General features: G+C 40.3%; 1 protein-coding gene across 13 annotated transcripts in view; it reads left to right on the top strand.

Annotated features, from left to right (window-relative positions):
• USP54 (ubiquitin specific peptidase 54) overlaps window positions 1–27,728 on the top strand; it is a 121,174-nt gene that overhangs the window by 80,853 nt on the left and 12,593 nt on the right. For 9 of the 13 annotated variants that reach the window (XR_011047912.1, XR_011047911.1, XM_068397610.1 and 6 more), the window contains 12 exons: window positions 2,530–2,676; window positions 4,077–4,226; window positions 5,529–5,697; window positions 9,022–9,192; window positions 13,206–13,337; window positions 13,610–13,990; window positions 15,479–15,713; window positions 16,536–16,675; window positions 17,785–17,958; window positions 21,033–21,152; window positions 22,313–22,505; window positions 24,741–26,197. Coding sequence is in view for 11 of the 13 variants with exons in the window: in XM_068397610.1 (XP_068253711.1) it covers window positions 2,530–2,676; window positions 4,077–4,226; window positions 5,529–5,697; window positions 9,022–9,192; window positions 13,206–13,337; window positions 13,610–13,990; window positions 15,479–15,713; window positions 16,536–16,675; window positions 17,785–17,958; window positions 21,033–21,152; window positions 22,313–22,505; window positions 24,741–26,197 (3,469 nt within the window). In the remaining 2 variants the exon portion in view is untranslated. Of the gene's footprint in view, window positions 1–2,529; window positions 2,677–4,076; window positions 4,227–5,528; window positions 5,698–9,021; window positions 9,193–13,205; window positions 13,338–13,609; window positions 13,991–15,478; window positions 15,714–16,535; window positions 16,676–17,784; window positions 17,959–21,032; window positions 21,153–22,312; window positions 22,506–24,740; window positions 26,198–27,728 lie in introns of those variants that run through there. The other 4 variants (XM_068397615.1, XM_068397618.1, XM_068397619.1 and 1 more) reach the window with 4 other exon arrangements.

Consider the following 27,728-nt stretch of genomic DNA (forward strand, 5'->3'; position numbering starts at 1 on the left):
TTGCAAATATGTGTGAATATAGTCATCTTAATATTAAAACCTCCTATCTACATTTAAACATTACAGTCCTCTACCTGTAAAAAAAAAAAAAAATCTGTCTTCATTGCCTTGTTGTTAAGCTCATTTCTTTCTTTTTTTTTTTTTTAATTTTTCATCTTTGTCTGTCATTGATAATTGGGACTGAAATTCTGGTTAATTTTCTAGATTGCTGTGGGGAAGAAGTGCTTTATGATCTCTTCCCTGGTTGTAGTGTCAGAAATTACTACATCCAGTTGTGAAACTAGTCTCTGTAGAGATGAGAAACTAATTCTCAGTATGAAAACGTTTTTGTTTTTTTTTTTTTTTTTCTGGAATCTTGCAGAGGTGCCTTTGTGATGTGCCACAGGTCCCTGCCACTTTGTGTCCACCCCCCTGCCCCCTCCCCCCCCCAAAAAAAAGAAAAACGGTAAAGCACTGTTTGCTAAAATTGCACCGATAATCTCTTAATTCAGATGGTGAACTTTTTTCATGATGTTTTAAAGATGCCTACAATTCCAACAGGTGGTGGATTGGAAGGACCACTGAGAAGTATCTTAGCTTCACAAGGAAGCTTATCTCCGAGAAATACTCTGGCTAGAGAGTGAGGGGAGACTGGCCAGTCAATAAGCACTGGTAGTATTTAAAAAATAAAAAATGGGAGGGGGAAGGGAAACAAAAATTAAGAAATTTAAGAACTGCTATGGGTTAGTGAAGCACCTCTTCTTATTCTACTAATTTTCCAGCTGCTGCGCTCATATTGATATGAATACTGACCTAACTAGCCTAAGGTGAGATGCTTGAGATACCTTGTAGAACAACTACCCAATTTTAACAGCAAAGCAGCACCTTGAAGGTTTTTCTGACACTGTCATATAAAGCATCAGTCTCTGTAAATAAAACTTTTAATCGGAGATCCTGACCAAAAGAAAGTGAGCTTTCCCTCCAATTCCTGAGAATGTTTTTGGGATCTTTCATGTATGCTTGCTTATCTTTTTTTTTAAATAAGCCTACTTTTGCGCTATACCTTTTAAACAATATCAGTAGTATGAGGAAGAATCACAGAATCACACAGAATCACAGAATCAACCAGGTTGGAAGAAACCTCAGGGATCATCGAGTCCAACCGTTGCCCTGACACCACCATGTCAACTAGACCATGGCACTAAGTGCCATGTCCAGTCTTTTCTTAAACACATCCAGAGATGGTGACTCCACCACCTCCCTGGGCAGCCCCTTCCAATGCCTAATGACCCTTGCTGAGAAGAAATGCTTCCTAAAGTCCAACCTGAACCTCCCCTGGCAAAGCTTGAGGCTGTGTCCTCTTGTCCTATCGCTAGTTGCCCGGGAGAAGAGGCCGACTCCCACTCCGTTACAACCTCCCTTCAGGTAGTTGTAGACTGCAATAAGGTCACCTCGGAGCCTCCTCTTCTCCAGGCTAAACAACCCCAGCTCCCTCAGCCGTTCCTCGTAGGTCAGACCCTCCAGACCCTTCACCAGCTTGGTCGCCCTCCTCTGGACTCACTCCAACACCTCAACATCTTTCTTGAAGTGCGGGGCCCAGAACTGGACACAGTACTCAAGATGCGGCCTCACAAGTGCCGAGTACAGAGGGACGATCACTTCCCTAGACCGGCTGGCTACACTCTTCCTAATAGAGGCCAGGATGCCATTGGCCTTCTTGGCCACCTGGGCACACTGCTGGCTCATGTTTAGCCGGCTGTCGATCAGCACCCCCAGGTCTCTTTCCGCTGGGCCGCTTTCTAACCACTCTTCCCCGAGCCTGTAGAGCTGCATGGGGTTGTTGTGGCTGAAGTGTAAGACCCAGCACTTGTTCTTGTTGAACCTCATGCCATTGGTCTCGGCCCATCTATCTAACCTCTCCAGTTCCCTCTGTAGGGCCTTCCTACCCTCCAGCAGATCGACACTCCCACCCAGCTTGGTGTCATCTGCAAATTTACTGAGGGTGCACTCAATCGCTACGTCTAGATCATCTATAAAGATGTTGAACATCACCGGCCCCAGAACTGAGCCCTGGGGAACACCGCTAGTGACTGGCCGCCAGTTGCACTTTGCCCCATTCACCACCACTCTCTGGGCTCGGCCATCCAGTCAGTTTTTAACCCATTGAAGAGTCCACCCATCCAAGCCCCGGGCAGCCAGTTTGTCTAGGAGGATGCTGTGGGAGACAGTGTCGAATGCCTTACTGAAGTCTAGATAGACTACATCCACAGCCCTGCCCTCATCTACTAAGCGGGTCACTTGGTCATAGAAGGAGACCAGGTGTCATCAGTGTTTCTTTAAAGCTTGTGAATACCAGATAGTCTTGATTAATGCTCCTCATCTGTGACATAAGAAGCTCATATCTGGACACTGAGCATATTGTATCTGCTGTGTTTCACCACCATCTCTTTGGAAGCTGTACTTTTGAGACTTATACTTGTTAGTGCCTTGCTCTAACATTGTAATAAAAGAAGGTTTATATTCAAAGTTTTGTTTTATTTATATCCTCAGAGTAACTGTGGGGAGAAGATCCGTATTCGTCGTGTGCTGATGAACTCTCCACAGATCATCACCATTGGCTTGGTTTGGGACTCAGACCACTCTGATCTGGCTGAGGATGTGATTCACAGCCTGGGCACTTGCCTTAAACTGGGAGATGTGAGTTTTTTGTATTTTGACACTACCTACAAACACAGTCTTTCTCATGGTAGTCTATAGTAGCAGACTGAGAAAAATAAAAAGTCACCACCTTTATCTTTTTGGTGTCCATAAATAGAGGAATAGAGGGCAGATCCAAGGATCTGACCTGTTTCTGAATGCTTCACAAAACCTGTGAAAGTACTAGTGTAATTGCATATTCTCTAACTTCTGAAATGACTGAAAATTAAAAATTACTCCAGAAAACAAAGCTTGTCTGAATCAAAAAATATTTTCAAGTGCAAGGAAATTTTGGATTGGGGTTTGTGCTATTTCTATGAAAATACATATACTCTTTCATTTTGAAGAACTGAAGTTTATTTCTTTTGAAGACAAAACGTGGTTTAGGGTTGTTTGGTTTTTTTAATCTTCTTTAAATACTCTTTTTATTGAAGTGTGTGGTTATACCACTTAAGAGTTATTTATAACTGAGCAGTCTCTGAGAGATGGAGGCTGGCACTGTGTGATTCAATTATAGTTTAAATTAAGTAGTGTTTGGGATCCGGAGGTTTCTCCCCTAGAGGATTCACTTATTCTACATTAGCTGATGCTTTAGAGCTGAATTATTGGTATACAAATTGTAGCTGTGTCTTACTGTAGCATTGAGGTATTACATCAAAGTAATTAAAATATACATATATACACACACACATATATAAAAAAATGCATTGGCCAGTGCACAGTGTACCGAAATTAGTGCGAGTTAATGGGAAAATGTGGTTATGAAACAGTGTGCTTTACTATGTGCGTGGTAAAGCGGTAATGCACTAAAAACCGAGTCCTGTGCATTTTTAAAAAAAACATGGTCAAATAGTCAGAAAACACTTTTTTCTGTGTGCTGAATTCTTTTAACCTACTAATGTCTTCAGTTCATCTTTTATGTGGTGGTGTCATAAAATTGTCTTTGCTTAAGTCAGAATAAATGCCAGCTGTTCACTGGCAGAACCACTTTGTTTCTACAGAGCAAAGAGGAATGAATGTTTTAAACAGTATTTGATATAATCAGGAAGCATGACATGGAGAATACAAATTTTCAGAATAGAACCACTCTTCAAATTTGGAAAAGGTATTTTATCATTGTTGTAAACATCTTCCGTAAAGTACAGCCACAGTCTCCAAGACTGACTCGATTCTTGAGCATCTGGTGAGTTGGTAGGAGTCTGTTCCTAGTCTACGTCACTGGGTTTGCTTAAACATTGGTTAATTACTTAAGTATTTATTGTCTTGTTTTCTCTATTTTTTGAAGTAAAAACCTGACACCTCTCTACAGTACTTTGAGGTCTTCAAACATAAAGCAGTATGTAAAATTCTGGGCATTTTATTAATTTTTCCTTTCATTTTTCTTACCTCCCTTCTTAAAGCTCTTCTTCAGAGTAACTGATGACAGAGCAAAACACTCAGAGCTGTATTTGGTGGGAATGATCTGTTACTATGGAAAACACTATTCTACCTTCTTCTTCCAAACTAAAATCCGCAAGTGGATGTACTTTGATGATGCTCATGTCAAAGAGGTGAGAAAGTAATGTTCAGAAAAATGTTAGAAATTTGTTAGCTACTTGTGTGTATATCCATACTGTTTTCTACAGATTTAAAGAAATTTTGACTGGTTTTCCACTCAAGATCTGTAACTCTGTTGCTCCTTTTCTTTCTCAAAAAAGCGTACCAGAAATCTCAGAAGCCCTGTTCTTAGTTCTGTTCTGTTGGCTGCCAGTCTTCTTTTATGCTATTGTTTGAAAACCTACAGTTTGCTTGTGCACGCAACTAACATACCTCTCGCTCCCTTGCTGACAACAGTATAGCTATCTAGTGCCTGCTTTTTGGGTTCTTTGTTGAAGTGTCTAGGTGCCAGTCTTCCCTAGTGGTTGCTGCCAACAAATTTTCTGCTGCTTCTGTTAGTACTTTTTTTTTTCCCTGTGCACCAAGCATGAGGTCCTTGACATTAAAGATACGGGTGCTGGGATCTTGGCATACCTTTATTACATCCCATTAGTTTGTTTGGCATTATTTCACACCGCTCTCCTTTTATTCCTTCTAGTCATGGAAGCACAAAGATGAGAGAGGAAAATTTTCTTCTGTAGTCATGCCAAGCACAGTCTCAAAGGCAAAACTAATCCTTGCATTTGTTCACAGTCTCATTTCTCAGCAGCAAAACTTTGTCAAGGATAGGTACTGCCATGCTTTAATAGAGTACTCATGTATGGAGCAGATTTGTTGGAATAGGTGTTCAGTGTATTATAGATATTCACTGTATTCAGATACGGTACTACTGTATTAGTGCATGGGGAAAATTTTTGAGATTAATATAACTGTATGAATTATTGCCTGGCCTATCAGAATGCTCGCAGAGGTTCTGTAACAGCAGAAATATTCACACACCAAAGTGGTTATCTTTGACTTGAATTTGCTGTCATGCTGTTGATGTCTTTTATTGTTCATTTTGTTTATGCTCATGGATGGATTAAGAAATTTTGTTAACAGATTTTTTTTGAATGACGCAAAGTTGGAACATCTCAGAGGATAAAAAGCTTTTTATGAAAAAAAAAATCTGAAAGGGAAGGATTGTTTTTATAGTCATATTTTTAGCAGAAATTTTATTTTCTTTAGACATAAGATGGTGAATACCTTGATTTTAGTTGGGTTGGTTTCAGAGTTTTCTTGGTGAGTCCGGTTCAATGCTTGATATAGAAGGAGTTCAAGAATGTCAGTGGAAAATCAAACTCTGAAAGATGTACGAGGGGAAAAAAAGAGAGCTTATTATAGAAAATGATGACAGAAAACCTTTCATGTGCATTTTTTTATTGTTGTTAATTCAGATTGGTCCAAAATGGAAAGATGTTGTGACAAAGTGCATTAAGGGTCACTATCAGCCTTTGCTGCTGCTGTATGCAGATCCAAGAGGAACTCCAGTGTCAGCACAAGACTTGCCCCCTCAAGTGGATTTACAGCAATATAGCAGGACTTGCTATGATAGTGAAGACTCAGGTAAGCAGTCTGGGCTATATGCCTTATACCTTTATGCTGTAATGCTGCATGTGAAAAGGTTTTCTTCTGTTTTGAGTGTGTTTTGTTAGCAGGGGTCCTTGTTGTTTGTCAAAACTGATCTAGAATTCTGAAGAGGACTTCCAGTGTTTCACCTTTGAACCTTTCTGTCAGTTCAAGACTCTTGATTGTTTGAGTGGTAATCTTTTTCAAAAAGGTTTGGAGAAAAACTGAAAAAAAAAAAAAAAAAAAAAGGACCTGTTGTGGTGTGGACATAGAGAGGAACAACAACTGATGACTTCAATGACTGAATTCATAAATCCATCAGCAGTTTTAACAGGAAGGGAACAAGACTAGAGATGCACGAACACGCAGAAATTAAAGGAAGCTGCAGAATTAAACTCAGGCGGGAGGTCAGGGAAAAGAAATATTAAGGAAGTGTCTTAAATGAATCCTTTGCTAGGATGGTGAAGGGATGTGGGGGGAAGGGGAAGAAATACCGTTTTATTAAAAAAAGAGAAAGACAGAATCAGTGCAGCTTATCTTCAGTCTTTGGCTTGTCTTTTACTGGGATAAAGCAGCGCAAGAGATAAGAACTGATTTGTGGGAGACTGAAGGGGAAGGGATTGGCAAAGACTTATGCCCATTGATCATGTTTACTTTTTCATTTCTCATGGTCTGTTTTGCATCAAAAAAGATCTACAGCTATAGATATGTAGCACTTAACATCTCGGAGGACTTCAACACGTTGTGCCTTCCTGAATTCTTTGTATTAATGGTAGTCTGTTGAATTAGAAAGGTTATGTCCAAATAAGGTTCTTCAGAGGTTAGAACTTGGTCTGCTCAAGATGTCAGTAGTGGTCTGAACAGGCTGTTGGTTTACTGAAGTTCTGGATAATTTTGGACATTTAGTCACACCATTGGGGGTTGAGGCCTTATTTAAAGAGGAATAGATAAATTCTGAGAAAGATAAGCAATTGCAAGCCAGATAGGGTGAAAATAAAAACTGGGTTTAAGTTTATATTGTAGTGGCTTTGCAAAAGAAGATTGTTTCTATTTTTGGATATTTGCAGAGAGTATCCAGAATTAGAGATGGGTTTATAACTTGCCAAGAACAGCAAGGCGAGACTAAAACCAGAAATACAACCTTTCTTCCAGGATTTTAGCCTATTTATACAACTGTAATTCCAAGAATATTTTATGGTTTTCCTGGCCAATAGCTAACTTTATGCTTCCTGGTCAATGAATCTGTAGAGAACATCTGCTGCCTCCTTATTTTTGTGTTGACAGTTTACCAGTAATGAAATAAATCTCGAACTCCTCTTAAAAATAAATGCAAATAAAAACACTGGTAAGATGACCTTCACTTCTCGCTTGACAAGATGCCTGGCAATTTCTAAACCTGTCTTCCTGTTCTGAAAAAAATGGGAAGTCTGGAGGAGGGAGAGGAAGGCCTTCAGTGCTATATATCAGTTGTGAGCACTTCTACAAGCTTCAGGTCAAGATAGGCTGTAAATTTGCCTTGCTGTGTTCTGCTGGTTGATCTCCAGGAAATACCTGGATAACCCTTCTGCTCATTGTCTCTGCAGTATCTAATATTATTGTGTTCTAAAATGACTCCAGGAAGCTGAATACAAAAATGTATCTATAAAAAAGGTGTTTCCTTTCAGATAAAATTCAGAAGGCTATAGTGAGTAACTTGCTCTTTCATTTCAAAAACATTTGGTGAGTCCTCAAGGCTTACTCTTGTGGTCTGTGGTGTTCAACATCGATACCAAACTCTTGGGAGAATTTGTGAGATACTGTAGGTTGAAGTGCCAGGAGAAATCATACCCTGCGTATTTTCCTGTCAAATAGAAGTGAATTATTTTCTAGCCTTGTTGATATTCAGTGTTTTCTACACTAATATACCTTTTTCAGAATGGCCTTTTTGTTTCTCACTAAGTATAACTACAGCTTCTTCTGGATTCCTCGGTGTTATCAGGTATCCACAGCCCATAATTCAGAAATGAACAGAGATTGCTGCTTCTTAGGTTGTTAATCACAATATTGTACCTGAACTTTTGTCAAGGGAATCTGATAAATGCATCTAATCACATCAGCATCTGATACTACAAATTATAGAGGAAAGGTTGTCAAAGACGCTGGTACAAAATGTTGTGAAGCTAAGTGCCAACAACTCCTCTTAATGTTTTTGATTTTCTGTTGAATAATGGCTTCAGTTTACAAATTGTTTTCTAGTACTGTGTTCCGTAACACTGATTCTTGTTGCCTACGTTCACCTTTCTTTCTGTGACTGTCATCTCAATTAACAGCTGTATTCTGTATTTCTTTAGAACAATAAGATTTTTAATGAGTAAGGAATTGGGGGGAAGTTTCTGACTTCAAAAGGTTAGGTATCCTTAAATAGGATGTCAACTACAGGACTTGCTTTCACTGAAAATGTGAAGTGCCGTCAGGCTGAGTGTTTGCGATTAAACATAAGAATGACTTTCTTCTTTAATTTCGTATTTCTTCTTTAATTTCTCCACTGAGAAATGAGTATGAAATGAACATCCTATATGCTCAGGAGTGTATACGTCATATATATAAAATGGCCAACAGTCTTCAAACTGTTCAGGTTTTTACTTTTATGCACTGAAAGTGGTGGGAGGACTTTGTCTTTTTCTCGTCTTTTAATGAGTTTAGGAATTACTGTACTGAAGCTGAAGCATGATGCTTCATCCTTTTCAGTATCCCACTTGTGCAGGGGATCAATGATAGCTTCTTGAGAAGGAGCAGGTTACTTTGCTTTAGATACTACAATTTCAGTATAAAGTTTTACTAGATAAGCTTTTGATTCATAACAGATGAAATGTGTTAATTATTATAACTTGTGATGTTCTTGTTACCCTTATTAATATTTTGCACTTGACTAATTTTTTAACTTTGACTTCCCCTGAAGCAGTGTATTTCGTATTTTAATTACACTCGACAGTGTCGAAAATTAATGAAGAATAATTTCAGCGGGGTACTAATGTGTACTTTCAGTCCAAAGGGTGTAGTTTAATTTTGCATAATAAAAGAATTTGATAAATTTAGAGTTATCAAAGAGAAAGAAAGAAAGGTTTGCAGAAGGAATGATGCTCTCTCCACTCTTCCAAAGGAGGGGACCTTTTCCATAAGCTCTGGTGTCCTTGAATCTGAGTTTGTATGTTTGGTACTCTAGTTTTCTGTTAACTTCTGTGTAGTTTCCTGTTTTCTTTTTTTTAGCCACTCCTGACTTTTGTAATAGCCTAAAAAGATTGAAATTTGACGTTTCTTTCTTGACACTCCTTCCTTCCCTAGGGAGAGAACCTTCCATCTCAAGTGACACCAGGACAGATTCCTCTACAGAGAGCTATCCTTATAAACAAGCGCACCATGAGTCTGTGGTCAGTCACTTCTCCTCTGACTCGCAGGGGACAGTCATCTACAACGTGGAGAATGATGCAGCTTCACAAAGCAGCAGGGACACAGGTAGCAGATACCATTATATCTGTGTGATCATTGACATTAAATATGCAGTGGATTCCAGTGAAAAATCTCTATATATACAATCTATAACAGAATAGTGAACAGTGTTTAGTATCCTAAATGTTTTTGATTTGTAATGAACTGTTGGCATTCACAAAAAATAAGCATAATTTTAAATGTCTTGTTGGCTTTTGTAGACTTGTATCTAGGCAGACAAACATTTACAGACATGTTTTCTGTTATCCACAATCCTACCTGCTCTCTTTGTTACATAATTCTGTAGGTTGGAGTCTGTACAGTGCCATTGTATGGTTTTGTACGTGTAGTGCATGCTACTTACTCATCTACAGGCAGTTACTTCATTTCAGGAGTTGCAGGTGCCTGGGAAAGGTGCTTTCATCACCAGAATCTCTCGTACTTCCGCACTAAGGAATTTCTATCTAAGTGGGTGTTGGTAGTATTTACCACACCGGGGAGGAGCATAAGATGATTTCCTGCCTGTGCCATGGAAGCAAGTTAAGTGAGAATCTGCAATGAGAAGACAATCTGTATATATGTTCCTTTGGGCAGCTGAACAGTCTGACTGGAACACTCTTTAGTTGAAAAGAGGTTAACTGGAAGTCTGAAGGCTTAGATCTCCTATTATTCATGCCCAGCGACCCTAGTCAGCCTGTTTCTGCATACAATAACTTGTAACATCACTTCAGAAAAAGTAGTGCATAAGTTAAGGTCAGACTTTGTGAGCATCAGAAATATGATCTGCTAAGTCTGTTTGAAAAGTTACTTTGTTGTGCTTTAAATAGACTTTCTAAGAAGACATAAGAGTTGAATCAGCAACTGTTTGTTGCACCAGTGTCAACAGCTATCGTACCACTTTGTCCTTGTAGCTGCAAAATAGTTGCTCTCTTGTATTGTGATGATACATGCGTATTTGGTTCATTTGAAACTATGGTACAAATATTTTTCACATCAAAATCTGGAAAAAAATGTTTCGTGTTGGTTTCTTTAGTACTCTCTGATTCTTCATCAGAGGTCCATGGTTTTAGATAGCCTGACAGTACTTTTAATGTTTTAGCAAATACTTAACTCTGTAGGTTCCAGTCATAGTCCTAGGTAGAGCGTGAGAAAGAAGAGAAAGGTGGAGCAGAATTTGAGTGATGAGGAAACAAAATTTACATTGATCTTGAGAGTACAAAGATGACAAAATTGAAAATGCTAGTGGAATATTGTTTATATAGTCTGCAAAAGTGGCACAGAGTTTATTGGATTAGGTTCCTCCCTGCAAAACTTGCCATGTAGAAGTCAGTAGAAGAGGGAGGGTAGGGGGATGGTTGCAAACATGTAAGCATGAAGTTCAGCATGTAACCTTTTGTTCTGTAATTTTTAGTGACTTTGTCCTTTTCTTTTTCTTTCTTCTCCTACTGATTCTATCCTATGTTATTCCCTTCAGCTTAGTCCATCTCACCACCTAAATTCAGTTGTCCTTATCTTCCCTAATTCAGCCTTAGCTATAGTCAGTCTGTCCCCTTAGCTAGCCATCTGTCTGGGCATTTCCCCTTTCTTTTACCTACCCAAAACCTTTCCAAAAAAGTCTGTCTGCCAACTCATACAACTGCTCAGTCATCAAATGCTGACCCGTGGGGCTGTAAAGAAGCCAACCACATTGACCTGTCAACTGAATCGTTCTGGGCAAGAGCAGGATTCTTCATTTAATGGCCATTTACCCACTACTCCAGCCCAGAAAATTATGGACCCTATCCCACATCGTCCTCTGGGGAAGGACCACCATTGGGTCTATGACCTCAGGCACCCGGGTACTTCAGAATGGGGGCGTGAAGAGTGGCTGCATAAGCCCTCTCTTGCTCCTACCAACCTATGCTGCTGAGAAAAATGTGCGTATTCTGGCTGCACTACTCATGCAACTGAGATTTCAGTGGGAGGGAGTAGGGGACATTCTGTCTTAACCTCTTTGATTTCATTCTCTTCTCTAACATATTCTCAGACACACACACAACCCCTACAAAAACAAACTTTTCCTTTGAATGTCACTGCTTATGAAGCCATCCCCCCTCTGGAGGATGAGGTATTTAAGTGATACATTCAGCAAGGGACACCTTTTAAGCATATGATTGGGCACTCAGACAGAAATCCTGGCTTGTTATTTTAGTGAATTAAAAAAAATTAGTATAAAGTGTTAGCTAGTGTTCTTGGTATTCCCACATTATGTTGGATTTAGTCTTTGTTCCAGAGGGTCCAAGTAAAGACAACAAATTCTGTGTCCTGCAAACTTTTGATTCTTGGCATCTCCTCCATGACTATTGAATGTCAAGTGACAATAGGACAAAATTTGCAATGTATGAAAGGAGGAGAAAATATTTATGCAAAGCTAGCAGCCTTCATTCTACAAGGCTAAGTTGGGCTCTAATTAGTCTATGCAGACCCTAAACTAGCTCCAGTAGCACTAAATATCTTGAAATAGTTTCTGTTACAGTACTTGAAAGATGCTAACAAAGCACTCCCCATCAGATTGAAAGAACTTCTGGGGGAAAAATGTTTAACTAGAGAAGTTGTACACTCTGAAGTGAAACATAAGCCTCTTCTATCTTGAGAGGAGCCACTACAAGGTATAAATAATACTGTTCTTTCAGTCCCTAAAAGACATGTGACAGTCCATGCTGTGAAGGAAAAAAAAAATCTCCCAAAGCACTGACTCATGCTCAGTCACCCAAGTGCTGCACATCTATCTTCACTACCAGCATTTCTCTTTTACTTGCTTAATTTCTTTTCTTTTGTATAATCTGCTTGTTTCTAAAGAAAGCGAGTCTTGTGTAGCTTGCTCTTTGTTGTTTGGATTCCTTCCCACTCATTTATTATACTATCTTTGTAGCAATTATAGTTGAAGTGAACTTTTTTTCCAACTGTCGAAGGGTACAATTTCATATGTAAAATCTGCTTTAAACGTTGTTGATTTTTATGTTAATTTCTAGAGAAGGGGGAAGGCTCAGAACAGCCAGCTATTAGTTTGGAGGCTGTTAATCCACTCTTGTCTAGTAGAGATTTTCCTTTCCTATCATCCTATGCAAGGTGAAAGTTGGTGCTATAAAAGCTAGAGAAAAGTCTCTGTAGCTTATTCATAAATTCCCTTCTTGTCCTGCATCTCTGCTTGGGACTACTCACGTGAGTAAAGCCACGCGTGTGTTTGTGCTTGCAGATTTTAGGACTGTGAATGTGTGAGAACCATAAAATTAAGAAAAGGCAATACAGAAAGCTTGCGATGTCAAATACTCTTAATTCACATTTGATGTGAGGAAATGGGGAATAAATTGTGTGCAAGAGAAAATATTAGCACTCAGACACATGACCTGTAGTAAGGGAACGTTGTCATGTGTCAGCCGATCCATGTTGATGGTTTGTGTGTGTGCTTTTAGCTTGTGGCAGATGTGAATTAGCTGGCTTAGCCCTTGAGAGCCAACTGAGGCTTCTTCACTGTAGACTAAGCTAACTCAGATTACTTAGTATTTGCTACAGGCGAAGAAAGCGCAGATGGATAGTTAGTGCAGAGCAGCTGATGATGTGCGGTAATTTATTATTACGTGGTAACTCGTTCGTGTGTTTGAGTCTTCATTCAACAGAGTAATGTCAAGCAAGCTGTCCTCAGGAGTTTCGTGTTCGTGGCTGTTAAAACCGAAAAAGTATTCAGACAGCAGGAAAGTGATGTCCTTAGACCATTAGAAGACAAGGCAGAGTCAACTTTTTCCTCTCCCTGTGGATGAGCTGTCATTAACCAGAGTCCTTGGAGGGGCTGTATTGCTCTTTTATGACCTTAAAAACAGAACACCTTCCTCTCCCCAAGACAACACCAAAAACTTTTGGATACAAAAGCTTTCCCAGTCCTACCAGTTAGTGTTGGAGCATCTGCAGCTTCTAAGGAGCAGGAGAGCCCTGCTGCTCTTAACGCACAGAACACTCTGTCCAAAGCCTCTTGTCATCTCTACTGTGTTCTTCTGTCCTTCCAGGGCACCTGACTGACAGTGAGTGCAATCAGAGGCATGTTTCCAAAAAGGGCTCGCTGGCAGACCGCAAGAGGAGTTCTAGCCGGTCTCGACGAAAAGGAGATGAGGCTCAGTCATCAGGATACCATAGTGAAGGCAAGAGATGTTACTTTATTTCAAATATCAATATCTCTTTTTGCATGTTTTTAAGATCCTCAGTGTGTACATGCATTTGCCTCCTTGTTTCTTACATCTTTATTTGTATTTTGTCCTGTCTTTGCTTTTTTTTTTTTGTTTGGGGGGTGTTGGTTGGGGTTTTCTTTGTTTTGCTTTTTGCTTTTCAAAGTCTGCATGAAGATGCTGCAAGTAGGGCTGCTAGTTTAATCTGAAGTTATTTTTGTGGCTTTTGCTGTCTCTATAAACTGCAGGAGAAACCTTGAAGGAGAAACAAGCCCCCAGAACTGCCCCTAAACCATCCAGCAGCACCAGCAGGCTGAGGGAATTTAAAGAGACAGTGAGCAATATGATTCACAGCAGACCACAGCAGATTTCTCAAACCATCCAGAATTCCCCTCGTGGAGGGAGTAGTGTAGATCAGGCAGAAGCACGACCCTCAAAAAGCCTGTCTGCACATTCTCGCGACTGGGAAGTGGAGAGCACTGGTAGTGAGTCTAAATCCAGTTCGTCTAGCAGGTACCGTCCAACTTGGAGACCCAAAAGAGAGTCTCTCAATATAGACAGCATCTTCAGCAAAGACAAGAGGAGACATTGTGGCTATACTCAGCTTAGCCCCTTCTCTGAAGAAGCAGGTAAGAGTTTGAGAAGAAAGTTTTATTTCAGGATGTGTGGAATTTATAATACTCCACTATCCAGTTTTGTTTAAGTAGGAAAGTGAAATTTTGAACATGGCACTTAGGTCAGTGGTGAGTCAGGTCCTTGAAGGCTAGTTTCTGTGTGGGTATTCATGTTGCACATATGATATTCCTGTTTGCTTTCTGTGTGTTAAATTTCACATGTAAGGAAATAATAAGGGATACATTACCATCTGTGCTACTTAAATGGACCCAAGGCTAGACTGCTAAGTATCTGGAAGTTCATCCCTTGGAATGGCCTTTTGTATTGGTCTGGTTTTTCCTCTGGCTCATCATGGTATTTTTGCATGATGGCTCAGACTATGGTGCGGCGAATACCTTGTGTATCAGTGCTGAGTTCTTGTTGTGAGGATAAGAGCCTGGCAGCCAGTGATGATTTATCTGGGACCATTTTACACTGTAGCAGCTATGCAGCTTGTATGTAGAGACTTTGTCCTCAGCTTTGCTATTTTTGACGCTAATAAAATCTGTTGTGAAACAATTTTGGGTATCTTCTGTTGCCCCTGTCCCAGCCCTTTGCTTCCCTTTCCCCAGTCCACAATTATTTTGCTCCCTATCAAGAGGTGGGTACTCCTGAAACTGTAAAGAATGTGGAGAGCAGATGTTTACCAGTTCCTGGGTTTTATGGTGTTATGCTAGTGGAGCTTCTGTGCTCCCATCTCAGAGTGCTTGAAGGACAGTGTGTGGATGAGAAGGAAGAGGTTTGTGTGACTGGCAGTAGAGTTGTGGTTAGTGAGGATGCTGTTGAAGAAATCTGGGGGCTTGGAGAGAAGGAGGGACAGATGATACCAACTAGAAGGAGCTAAAGGTTGAAAAGAATTGGGAAGCATAAAGAAATATGTATAGGGAAGGCGAAGGGAGATGAGAACACAGCTCCAGGGAAGAAAGCAAGGGGAGCAAACAAGAGGCAAGTGGGAAGACACAGTGAAATCAGTAAGGAAGAATTAAAAAAAGAAGATAAAGAGTTCCTGTCCTCTATGAACTAATGTTATATAAGCCTAATCAAATCGTAAATGGCAAAATAAACAATGTAAAAAGTGCAGCATCTGAAGTAGGTATGACAGAGTACAATAACAAATATAAACTGGAAATACAGTTGGGTATACTGTAAAATGATCTTGTACAAATACGAATTGTTATGGGGAGGAAGGGATTTTCTTTCCAGACTTGATTGTTACCTGGGAGGGCATATGGTAAGTTGTACTAAAGGGGAGAGATTAAAACATAAATATGTTGGATATATTATTGCTTAATACTACTAGGAATGCTGTAAAAGTTTTGGGTTTTTTTCTGCTTAATATTGCTAGTTTAAATTAAAGGCAGCGCTTCTGGTTTAAGGATGGTTGAGAAGCTAACATATGTATGGATGATTTGCTGGTATTGAAGCTTGGATCTTCTACCAGACTGTATTCTTTGTCTTGACAGGTAAAGAGCTTATTGAGAATGAGGTGAAGGAACATGCTGTTCAAGAAACAAGGTCAAGCCAGTCAAATGTCAGATACAAGCGTGGCGTGCTAAGTCGGGGCACCCAGCATCATGTGGTGGATCAACATCCTCACCTAATACAAAGGATGGAGTCTGGCTATGAAAGCAGTGAACGCAATAGCAACAGCCCAGTCAGTCTGGACATGCCCTTGTCTGAAAGCTCAAGCACCCACAGGTAGATCTCAACAAACTTCATTTTTGGAGTGATTGAAGTCTTGATTTCTTTTTTGTAGTTACATAATGGTGTAGAACATTTTTTTAAAATGCAAAATGGCATTCCTAGCTTGTAATACACGTTTATTGGGGCAGGGAAGAAATAGAAGGGAAACAGGAATCTGAGTGAGTTTGATTCCGTTTCTTGTCAGTATATTGATAGCTTACTGCTAGTTCATAGGAAGAGAAATGGGGTTCAGTTGAATGAGAAACGTTGACTGAAATGATGCATCTGAAGTAGTCGTACCTTTAGTCCATGATTTGAAAACTCAACTAAAATATCAAACTTCTTGCTTGTCCTTTGAACAGCTCATAGACCTTTTTGTTTCAGTTAAACCCTTTCTTGATAGAAGCCTTGTACAAGATGAGAAATCAATAGTCTTGTATAGAAATCTTTGACATTTTCAGTTTGAGAGGTTCATTGAAGTCTTGCAAGACACTTGCAATGTTTATATGCAAAAAGAAATAGGCAGCACAATGTGTTTCTCTCCTTTGCTTCGGGAGCTTCAGGCAATTACAAACTGAGAGTGTTTATGGCCAGAATAATAGATTTTCAGCTGTAAGAATCTGTTGAGAACAGCTCTCAGACCAGTTTTAATATGCGTTGCATACTCTTACGGAGGAGAATAGAATTATTGTCCTCCCCCTTGTTAACTTTCTCTTTCCCGGTTTCTCCCAAGATTTTCTTATGGTAGACTTTTTTTTTTTTTTAATTAAAATGTAAATATCATTTCTCCTGGAGAGATTAGTAAAATGGTGAACTATAATTACTCTTTTCTTGGAGGGACGTTCCTATAAAGCGAGCAGGTGGATTCATTCCTGCCTGGCGTAACATCCCAAAGTCTCACAGTAGCAGCATCTTGGAAGTGGAGTCTAGTTCATCAGTTGGGAGCTGGGCAAACAGCCCACACGCCATTGGAAATGGTAAGATACACTTCCTCAGTAGCAGTGGTTTTGCAAGGTAAATTGTATTGGAGTTGTTCTTTACTTTCTGGATGTTTATCTTCACAGTTAAATTATGAGAAAAGGGAAAAGAAACATCGAGGAACATAACACAGTTTTACAAGATGTAACTTGTAAGATTTACCAAAGAGGGTTGCAAAAAACTTTGTTGGAATATTCCTTTGATCATATTGCTCCGGCATCTTTAAGTATTGACTTAACTGATAAAGTAAAGCTATTTTTCCTATTCTTTCCCATAACTCAGTATTCTGCCATCAGTGGAAAATACCTTCCCAAGCATAACTCATAATAACTTAGTAGGATTGATGAGTCCTGAAAACAAGTTCATAATGCTATACAAAATTCAAAATTGTCAGAAATGAGAATGGATATTTACAAGATGTTTGGGCTAAGGCTGAGCTTTTCTGCAGATATGCATTCTGATTATGTATTGTTCTGAGGAAATACTTTATTCCAGAAAATGTCTGGGGAAGGGAAAGGGAGGAGGGGAGACATTTTTTGAATACAGGTCATAGCTGAAGTGAGAATGATGACTGATTGATTTCTGCTGTGCTGACTGGGATATTGATATGCTTTATTTTCTCCCATTTTCATCTGCTTATGCAGTTAGATGAAAAGCCTCTTAGTTGGAATCCATTTTACTTACAAAAGCTAATGATCTGGCTAATTTGACATAACATTATTTACAAATTGTAAGCACAATAAGAAGCCTCAAGATTTCAGCATCAGCTTAGGGTTATCTCTTCCAATGATTCTCTGTGTTCCGTTTGCTGTTTCTTGGGTCATTGAATCCAGGGATGGTCTGTGCTGCAGGGAAGGTTGAAGCAATACTGCAGCATTTCTGCCAGTCACTGACACAGAGAAGGCAACTGGAAACCAAATGGCTTGGTCAGGGTTTTAAAAGAAAAATCTAACAAAGCAAAATTTGTGATCTGAAACTCTGTGGTCTTTGCTTGGTCAGTCTGTTATTTTCTAATTGTATTCTCCATTAATATTTCTTTGTCTTTTAAGGGATACTTTAAGAGATTTTACTATCAAAAAAGGTCTTTTTTTTTTTTTTTTTTTGGAAGGTGGGGAGATGTTTGTCCCTTTAAAGAGTGAACTGGATGAACTGCAAGAGGAGGTGGCAAGGAGAGCGCGTGAACAAGAACTACGCAGAAAAAGAGAAAAGGAAATGGAGGCAGCAATGGGCTTTAATCCCCGTCCCAGCAGGTTCATGGATCTAGATGAACTGCAGAATCAGGGTAACTTTTTGAATGCAGTGTATTTTGCAAGATTATAGTGCTGAAGATTTTTGAACCTTTGAACTTAATTTCCTATTGTAAGTCTGTCTCTCTCTCTTTCTCTCCCCCTCCATTACAATTTTGTACCTTCAGTTAGTGAAAGACCATCAATTTCAAACCTGTAAGTTATGAAAAAACTGTTTGGTATTTTGACCAAATTCCTTCTTAAATGAGACAACAAAATAATGCAGAGATGTTTTTAATATATTTGAACCTTTCCATTTTTATGGTGGTATGCACTATTACTAGTATTGTTATCTAGATCTAGCTATAAGGCTTCAACCAACATCTTGGAATGTGCAGGGCTGTTTGTACCTTTCAGATATCTCAGGTCCACTTGCAGCATAGCTCGTTCATTTAGACCATTGTTTTGTTTCTGATTGTTTCTGGTAGCATCACTGCCCTAAGCAATTCTGCTTGTTCCTGCCCTTGTACTTTCTGCTCCTTCTCCCTGCCTAGCTGTGCAGCCGCAGCACAGGCGTGGGAACAAGTACTGTGGCAGGCTTAAGCTGGATCTAATTGAAAAGCTGAGCTGGGTTTAGCTTGCATATCTTTTCCAAGGAAAAAGAATTAAAAAAACAATTTTAAAAGCCAAATACTAAGTTTGATTGTCTTTTCCATGACTCCTCATGTTTCTGGCAGGGTGTGGCAGCAGAAGAGATTTAATTGGAAGGATGGGGCTGCAGCAGAGGGAACTTGGTGACAGGGTTCAAGTGTAGTGCCTTTGTTTTAGCCCTAAAATCTGCACTAGCCAGTAAGGGGAGTCAGGGAGAAGGTAGGATGAAGTGTACTGACCCAGTCGAGAGTGAAGCCTGAGGCCTGGTAGAGCATTTAACTGGAGGATCATTGGTGGGTCAGCAGAGTCAAGGAAGGTGTAGTGAACACCTAGGCTCTGCTCACAGAAATGCATGCGTGATTGGGGCAAACCTACTGTGGCCTCCTCTGTTGCCAGGCCTCCTGGCATCCCCATGCTACTTGCTCAAACCTGTTGTAGATAAGAGTTGAGGTGCTGGTTCGCTGTGACAGGACAGAGAGGAAGGAGAGGGGCACCCCACAGCAGTGCCAGCTCTAGGCACAGTACAGCCAGTGCTCTGCAGCCTACAGCCATGCCAGCTGCTCAGCAGCCAGAATATCACTGTGCCAATGGCAGCTGAAAAATATGATCTCTATGAGAATGTCTGACTGTGGGAATGTTTTTATAATTTTTGCTGACCATCAGTGAGCCACATAGTTATCCTTTACAGTCCTGCTGTGACCTGCCAGTAACCAGGTGAAAAATTCTGATGTACCACAGTAGATGGTTATCTTTTTTCATTAATGTTAGTGTTTACTTTTGTAACACAAATGCTAATGGTGTAAAAATTGAAAAGTAAACCTCTATTGTTGAGCATGAGGATGTTGTCTTCTCTGCTTCTGCTGCCCGAAAGAAAATAACATATTCTCGAAGACATTGCCCTTCTTTGATGTCTTGTTTTATTAGCTGGTAGAAGAAAAATTGCTTAGCTTTTCCTTCTTAAAAAGAGAGTAAAGCAGAATAATGCTTAATCAAAAAAAACTTCAGTAGAGTGTTTGAGGAGTTTACAGGCATTGACTTGAGATCTGGGAAAGTTTTTGTTTATTCATTTTAAGTCTTTCCCCACCCCAGTCAGAGATGTAATAGCTTAACATTAACAGACTGCTTGACTGCCTGGAAGGCTTGCTTGTACGCAGAACTCCAGAACACTTGTGACTCATTTCCCCTCAAGTAAACTGCTAAATTAATGCAAAGAAAGCTAACTTTAGTATACTGGCCTTGGTTACAAGCCTCAGTAGCCTTGATTTTTGAAACTGAACGTGCTGCTTGATTAACTCGCTGCTCTAACAACTCTCACTTCTCTCTGCAGTATTTGATTTTCATGCAAGTTCTTTGGGGTTTATGGTATAAGAGAGTCTTATGGTATAAGAGAGTTCGTGTTTGCATCTGTGCACAAGGGTGTTGGGGAGCAGGCCAGGTCATAGCATATGTTATGCAAGTTGAGAAAACGTCATTTATTGCTAGCTGATAAAGATATTCATGTTCTCTACCACAATGACAGAGACATTCTATTAACCACCCCACCCCCCCAGAACAAAAAGTCAAGTTTTATTTTCTGTTTTCCCTTGCCTCATTTGAATGTGTACATTTTAGTGCATAACTTGCATAATGCCTATAGGCGACACCAGATTGCTTGGGTGTTTCCTTCTCTCAGAACTGGGTGTTCTGGTGCCAGGACACAGTGTTTCATCTTTCTCTTTTGTGTCTTAAGGATGATTTATCCTTCTCTTCTCCAACTCTGTTTTCTAAATTGTTGCAAAAAGAATTCTTGACAATTGTCCCTTTTTTCTCAGCATCTTACACCTGTGTTTTTCTTCCTAAAGGTGCAAGACCGTTGGGTTTTCATATTCCATGTTTGTTTCAGCAGCTGAGTGTATGAACTGAAGACATGTTTGTAGAAGTATTTTGTGCAGGCATTTACACTCGCACTGAAGTCTGAGTTTTGTTCCCCAGACATCTCAGTTGTTCAGTTTGTTTCCATTTTGTATGGAAGTAATTGGATATCTGAAGAAGAGACAGGTGATTTTTGGCAGGGGACTTAACGTACAAGGAAAGCCCTGACCTGCTATATTTCTTTTACTGATGTTTTGGTTTAGATTTAATTCTAAATTTAGATTAATTCCTACTTGACAAAAGTCACCTGAACTGACTCCGATCTGTCTATACCATCTTTTGTACTGATTTAGACTGTTGAAAATAATATAATAAGCCAGTACAACACTCTCAAACGAAACTTGAGGGAAAAAGTCAGATTCATATTTTTTTACCGTGTGGATGTCAAGCATATTGGGGTGCTCAAGTTGTACTTCTGCTTAGGGAAGGTTAGGTGGTGCGGTCTGGGATATTGTGCAGCTTCTGGGAGACTCCATATGTGGAAGAATTTGGCAATCACAAGTGGGATGAGGGAAAATGAAGGTTCTGCACTGAATGAAACCAAAATGAAGGGTGCTGCCCATTGCAGGGAGGAGTGATGGCTTTGAGAAGTCGATGCAGGAGGCAGACTCAGTCTTTGAAGAGTCGCTGAATCAGGAGCAGAAGGGGGATTGTGCTGCAGCTTTGGCTCTCTGTAACGAAGCTATATGTAAGTAACTCTAACTGCCTGAGCTATCGCGCTTTTGACAGTTTACTAATAACATACAAAAAAGTCTGAAACATTGGATCATGTTAAATGGTCAGGTAGCAATGTGGGGATCTAGCTGGTCTTTAGGAACATGCAGGGAGACAGAATCTTTACAAGCATTCCCTTTTGGGGGTTTTAGTCCTATTCCTCTTCATCTCTGTTTTTTTCATGTTTACGTCCATTTTTGTTGTTCTCTCCAGCGCTATGGCAGTAACAGCACTGGGGTGCCGATGTGCCCTTTTTGGTGCTAAATGATGCGTTTCAGCAAGCATCTAGTAGGTAACCCCCCCCCGCCACTCGGTCCTCGATTAACAATTTTTCCCCATCCTCAGGCCAAATTACAAAGGGCATTAAGCTCCCCTGTTTCTCATGGAGGGTGTAGCATAGGAAGAAAATGGTAGCCCACTCTTGAGTTCTCTGGATTAACAGAAATGAGCTATGCTGTACCTGCCTTTCATGAAGAAGAAAGCATTAGGACATTAAAGTGCTTAAATGCATTGTGACCTTGGAGAATGTGTGCTATGTGATTTCATTTTATTTTCAGGCTTTTTCCATTATGACTGGCTGGCTGTCTCACCCCATGCTCCCCTCTGTCTGCATAGAATGGCTGCACACAGAGCGGGTAGCTCTTGTGCATTTGCATTTAGAAATTGGCTCTTATGGACTGCAGAATAAGGGGCATAGCATACCGCTGTTGTGATAGCTCTATTAGCTTCCATTCCAGCAAGGTATATGGTCTATCTCAAATCCCAGCTGGGTATTCCAGGACATAAAGGGAGTCCCAGGTTTGGAGGATACAGGAGAAGGGTAGATGACAGAATGAAGCATCAGTATGGTAGGGTTGGAAAGAGCCTGTGTGAAGGGGATGACAAGTTGGGCTAAAACATGGATAATTTTTTTTTTAAACTTTATTTTGGTTTAGTTTCAATTAATGTGTTTGGACACCTGGCTAAGCTGACTGTGCATTAATGGAAACAATAGCATCCTTGTGAACTCTTTTGTGGCAGTATTTGCATGGTCCATGTTTTATGTTCTTGCAGCATCTCTTTTCTTTTTTTTTCTTTTTCAATTTTATTCCTTTTTTCTGTTTGTTTTCTGCTATGTTTTCTTTTGCATTTTAGCTAAACTAAGACTTGCCATGCATGATGCCAGCGCTAGCACTCACAGCAGAGCCCTAGTCGATAAGAAGCTGCAAATCAGTATCCGAAAAGCCCGGAGCCTCCAGGATCGCATGCAGCACCAACAGCCATCGCAGCCGCTGCCGCCTCCAACGTGCCACCCACCACAGGGCGGCACCATGGCCCAGTCTACAAGGTAGTCCAAGTATATCACCTAGACCCAGACCTGAGCTGCACCTATGAGCAGTGCAGTCTGGAAAGAAGTATCAAACTATATATATTCCCCTGGATAGTCCAAATCCTCTATTCCTTTTTCTTTGGGTTAAATCCTATTACAAGACAGTCAACTACTCTTCCCCCACCCCCCCAGTCTTTATAGAATAGTTCAATGTGCACGTGTTCAAAATGTCATCTGTGACAGAGAATTGTAGCAGTCAGTGCCTAGAAGCATCGATGTTTTATGCACCAAGGGAAAGAATACAATAGACAATAACCTGGCTAAAAAGGGGGTGTGTTTTAGGATAAAATGTGCAACTGTGTATAATCAGGAGCAGTTTCAGGACTCAGTAAAAGAGTGTACTACAGTAAAAATCTTGCTGTAATTGCTTTTATGTTGGGAACAGCAACCAGTGTGTGTTAGTGCTCTGTAGTTTAAAAAGTGTCAAGTACACTGATCTTTTCTTTCTGGTCCACTTCTCTAGTGGTGCACTGGTACACCACCAACTCTTGGATCTGGATCCTGATCCTGTCACCTTGACTACTCCCTGATGCTGTATCATTCTCCATTTTCTTTCTGTGCTTCCCATCATCCTGTAGCCTGGCTTAGCAGCCTCTTCAGTTCTCTTCATGATTCTTTCTTCCATACTGATTTTCACTGTAGCATAATTAACTCTCTGCTGTAACTGATCCTTTCTTCCTACCCTCTAGCATGCAGCTTAGTCCTTCTTTCTTCCCATGCCATTCCCTCCTAGCACTAGACCATCCCTATCTAATTTCGAGGCTGTTTCTTGAACTGTTACTTTTCTTCCCTCTCCCCTTTCTTACATGTTGTATTATCAGAAGCTTAGATGAAATCTCAGATGAGAATCCTTTTTCTTTTCCTTTTTTTAAAATGCCATATACAGCTATATACTAAAACTCAGTTAATTTGCACACCTGCCAGGCTATAGTTCATAATGTTCTTTTCTTTTCCTGCAGTAGCTGAATTATATGTAATGAGGGCTGATCTTTTTGTCAGTCAGGGGTCCATTATATCCTCTTTTACAGGAGAAATGCAGAGCCCCAACTATGCATTTTGGCAGATTCTAAGAAAATGAAAGAAAGGAACTTTCTAAACTAATTTTATTAATGCCGAACTTGCTCACTGCTGCTCTGTGAAAAGAACATTACTTTTGCAAAAGGTTATATCCAACCAAAAGTTAATATTGTAGCCAATGAAAAGAATTTATTCATAGACAGAGTTCTTTACTCTTGCTTTGATATAAATAACATTGTAGGCAGTGCAAAGCTTTGGCGATTGCTCACAGACAAGGTCATTCTGCTACACATATCAACTAGATCTTCATGATAACTTTCATTCTGTGCATCTCAAGGAGGAAACAAAGCAACGATGTTACGGTTTCCTTAAGTTCTCTGTTGGAGCTGTTTGTAGCCTGTCATTTTCTCAGAGGCACATGGACTTGGTACTGTTTTTTCTGTCTGCATATTAAACTGCTAACTAAATGCAGAAAGATGCCAAGGACATGTATGACCCAAGGATATAATTGTCTTGCGCTGGTACATAAACTAATAAAAAGTATTTTTTAGAAGTATACTTAGAATACAAATCATTATGAAATAATAGTTATATATTTAGCTTGAACTTTATTTAATGTATGGGATAAATATCTCAAAGATCAGAATACAAAGATGATGTGAGAGAAATTTCAACCTGTTCCTTCCATTTGTCAAGTCATTCTTCATGAAGTTTCCTGGAGACAGGACCTTATGGAACTATTGTCAGTTCATGTTCAGATCATGAATGTGTATGAAGTATTTTCAAAAATACCTAAGATGTTAATGTTGGAAACAGTTGTTTTATTTTATATAAATGCTATTTTTACTATTCTTACAGTTATCCCTACTCTTATGCTCAGTCTGCTGGTTAAAGTGCCTAGGGTGCTGTACAAGAATACTTTACATGGAGCCTAACTGTAGCAAAACAGTCTTAAAAATAGGAAATTGATTCAGTAGATCAGTTGTAGTAGGAAATGAGGGTTAGAAGCAAAGAATTAACATGTATGTATCTACTGAATTAATGCAAGGTCTTTATCAGTATACAGTTAGCAAAGAAAAGTGTGTTGAGGTATATGTCACCTAGTGCAAGTTCTGTACCCTAGGGATAACCATAGCAATGACTACTGCTAATCATTTACCCTTCTGTGTGTTTTAGTGAACAGACTGGCCCGCTCCAAGTACTGCTGAGCCAGGAAGTACCACTGGAACCCAACAAAGAAGTGGAATTTGGGTCCAGTTCTTTCTTCCACCCACCTGCTTCCTGCCATGAATTGCACTCATCATTATATCCAGAGTCTTCCTCCTTGCCCCCTTCTGAAAGCAATCCATCCAACAGGATCTCTCCAAACTTCCAGTCTGCTTCTGCTGATTTTCATGACCAAGTTCCCTCTTTTCCCTATAGGCAAGGGTTGGCAGAGAGGTCTGCAAGAACTGAGAATGATGCCCACCATAGCGTGGAATTTGCTGACACCACAGCCACAGGGCCAAAAGACTATAGGGAATGCTGCAGTAGCAGCAAGTTAGAAGAGGTTCATACCATAACGCCTATTCTCACACCTCAGTACAAATCCAAGGCTAACACAGTAAACTCTGGGTCTTTGCCTACACTGTTTCCCTGTCCACATCCACCACAAGCAGCATCTCCTGAAAAGGACAGCCAGCACAGTCCTTGTTCCAAACTTGCAAGCTCTCCAGTGCGGCCCAGCATTGATCATTTAGGGGCCTATCATGCAGTGACCCCTGCAGCTTCATCCCCTACACGGCAGTGCTCCTTGGATCCTTTGCAGAAAACAAATAAGTCCTCCAGAGCAAACAGCCATGAGATTTTATTACCGTCACAGGATGAATATGGCACAACAGAAGGTTGCAAATCTGAGGCTTTTAGTACAAAGGGACATGTTCGCTCCTTGGCAGAGCAGTTTCAGAAAATGCATGCAGTCTCCCAGAGAAAAGGTACTCATGAAAAAGGCTGGATTGCTGCAGTGTGTCAGGATGAGAAGTCTCCAAAATTAACACAAAATTCTTTCATCAACCCTTCATCCTCTGGTTACAGACAGCTAATCCATCAAAACCAAGAGAACAAAAACCAGTCTTCTGAAAAATTATGCTCAACTGTGGATATTAGGGATGGGGTAGTTTCTTTGGAGGGTTTTAGTGCCCAGCATGTTGCTTCTAAGAGTATTTGTTTTCACAGTGAAGAGCTGTGTAGAAGAGGTGGACAGAATATAGCAGACTCTGCGCCCTACCTGGAAAGGCACTGTCATGATGGAGGAATGAAACAGGTGGATGATGGAGCTACTAGTAGCATGGTTGCCTCTATGCCTGTGGACTGTTGGGTGGATAATGTTACTAGGTATTACAGTGCTCAGAAGGCTAATAAGAATACTGAATGGCTTCCTGTACCTGGGAGGAGTCCACCCCTTTCTGATCAGAGAGCAGTTGGAGATGACTTGAGCAGGATCCCAGTACGTCTGCATCCACAGTGGAATCAAGACACAGAACAGGAGCTCTCAGAACTGGAATCCCTCTATCAGACTAGTCTGCAGGCATCTCAGGCCACTAGGCCTTTCTTGGGAAGACAGGACAGTGCTAGGTATCCATTTGACCAATCAGGTAAGAATGATGCAGCTGTTTTTCTTGGTTGACCTGCCTGTGTACTCCAATATAGGTGAAGGTATGTTTTCCAGTTGATTTAGTTTTGGGCATGATTTAGTTTTGATTTCATTTAGGGCATGAACTTGTGCATAGATGCAGAAAGATTCGGGTTGTGGACTCTGAAAACATTTGAACTATATAGGTAGAGAAGCAGTGTGATAGCACTGCCTGGGGAGGCTGCAGAGTAGCTGTTGATCTTGGCAAATGGAGAGCAACATCTGTTAAGAGGAGCATAGAAATAATCCTGTTTTCAAGTAAGGAGCTAGCTGCTTTGGGTCAGGCTGCTGAATTTTGATGTTTCAAAGTCCTACATCACCTCTGGAATTTATTAAACTGTTTCTATGCCTGAAGTTAATGTTCTCCACATTTGTGAATTTTAACTGATTGTATTGTATTGGAGAATTTAGCCTGTACCTGGTTGAGGGGAATAACTTTTAAAAGCGTTTCCAGATCTATGAGAGTTAAACTTGTGTTTTGCTAAGGACTACCTGCTTTAAGTTCTGGAAAATTACTTGTGAAAGCAGCACTGGGGACACACCATCTGCACTAAGATCCTTGAGACCTTGTGGATTAGTTGGTGCTGAAAGAAAACGGAACAGATACTGTTGCTGTTGGTGAGAACATCCAGCTGTTGCTGGAAAGTCAATTAGAGTCTGATGACAGCAATCCAGTTCCACTTAAGCTGATCTAGTCTCCTGCCTGAGACAGGGCAACCTTGATGCTCTGCTTAGCACAAGTGAAGCAAATTTCTGTATAATCCATGTCATAGCATTAGAGCTATGAATTTCCTGGTTAAATACAAAGCAGCCTGAAACTTGATGGGTACTGAAGTGAGATAGATAGATAGATGAATTATATATATTGCAATACATACACAAGACAGGTTTTCCCCTGCCCTGTGCCCGTGGAGGTGGAGCCTTCATCGTTCCTGACAAACCAAGACTGGCTGGGACCAGAGTGAATACTGCAGTAAACTCTTGAACAGGTTTTTATTCGACAGCCTGAGTTTTCTATGAAACTCTCTTGTCTTGCAGTTCAGTGGCAGACCAGGTGACACATCTGAAGGTGGCCATTTCCCATTTGTTGTCCTTTTGGTTTTCTTTCAGAGTTAGGCAAGATCTGACCTCACAACCTTGCAGATACACTCTTACATGGGCTTGAATCAGAAGGTCTTACATGTTCCTACTTAGCTTACCGATTTTGGAAGCTTTTTCTGGAAATCAAACAGGATAAAGCCTGGTTGCTTTAGTGTTAGCTGGAGCTTCAGAGCTGTATCATCAAATGCCCTGTTTCTTACGCTGACACTTTTCTTGCCTATTTTCCCACTACATATATGAGGGATATGAGATATGGATATTCTTCTAAAGTGAAGTTTGTGTTTGAGATCTTCACTTCTGGTTTGCTGTGACTTTCAGATGATTCTTCCTAAGTTCTGGAAATTCTGTATAAAGACAAAAAGTTTGAAGCAGTGCATCTACTGTGATGAACT

Source organism: Nyctibius grandis, chromosome 4 (genome assembly GCF_013368605.1).
Source record: "Nyctibius grandis isolate bNycGra1 chromosome 4, bNycGra1.pri, whole genome shotgun sequence".
NCBI classification, from domain to species: Eukaryota; Metazoa; Chordata; class Aves; order Nyctibiiformes; family Nyctibiidae; genus Nyctibius; species Nyctibius grandis.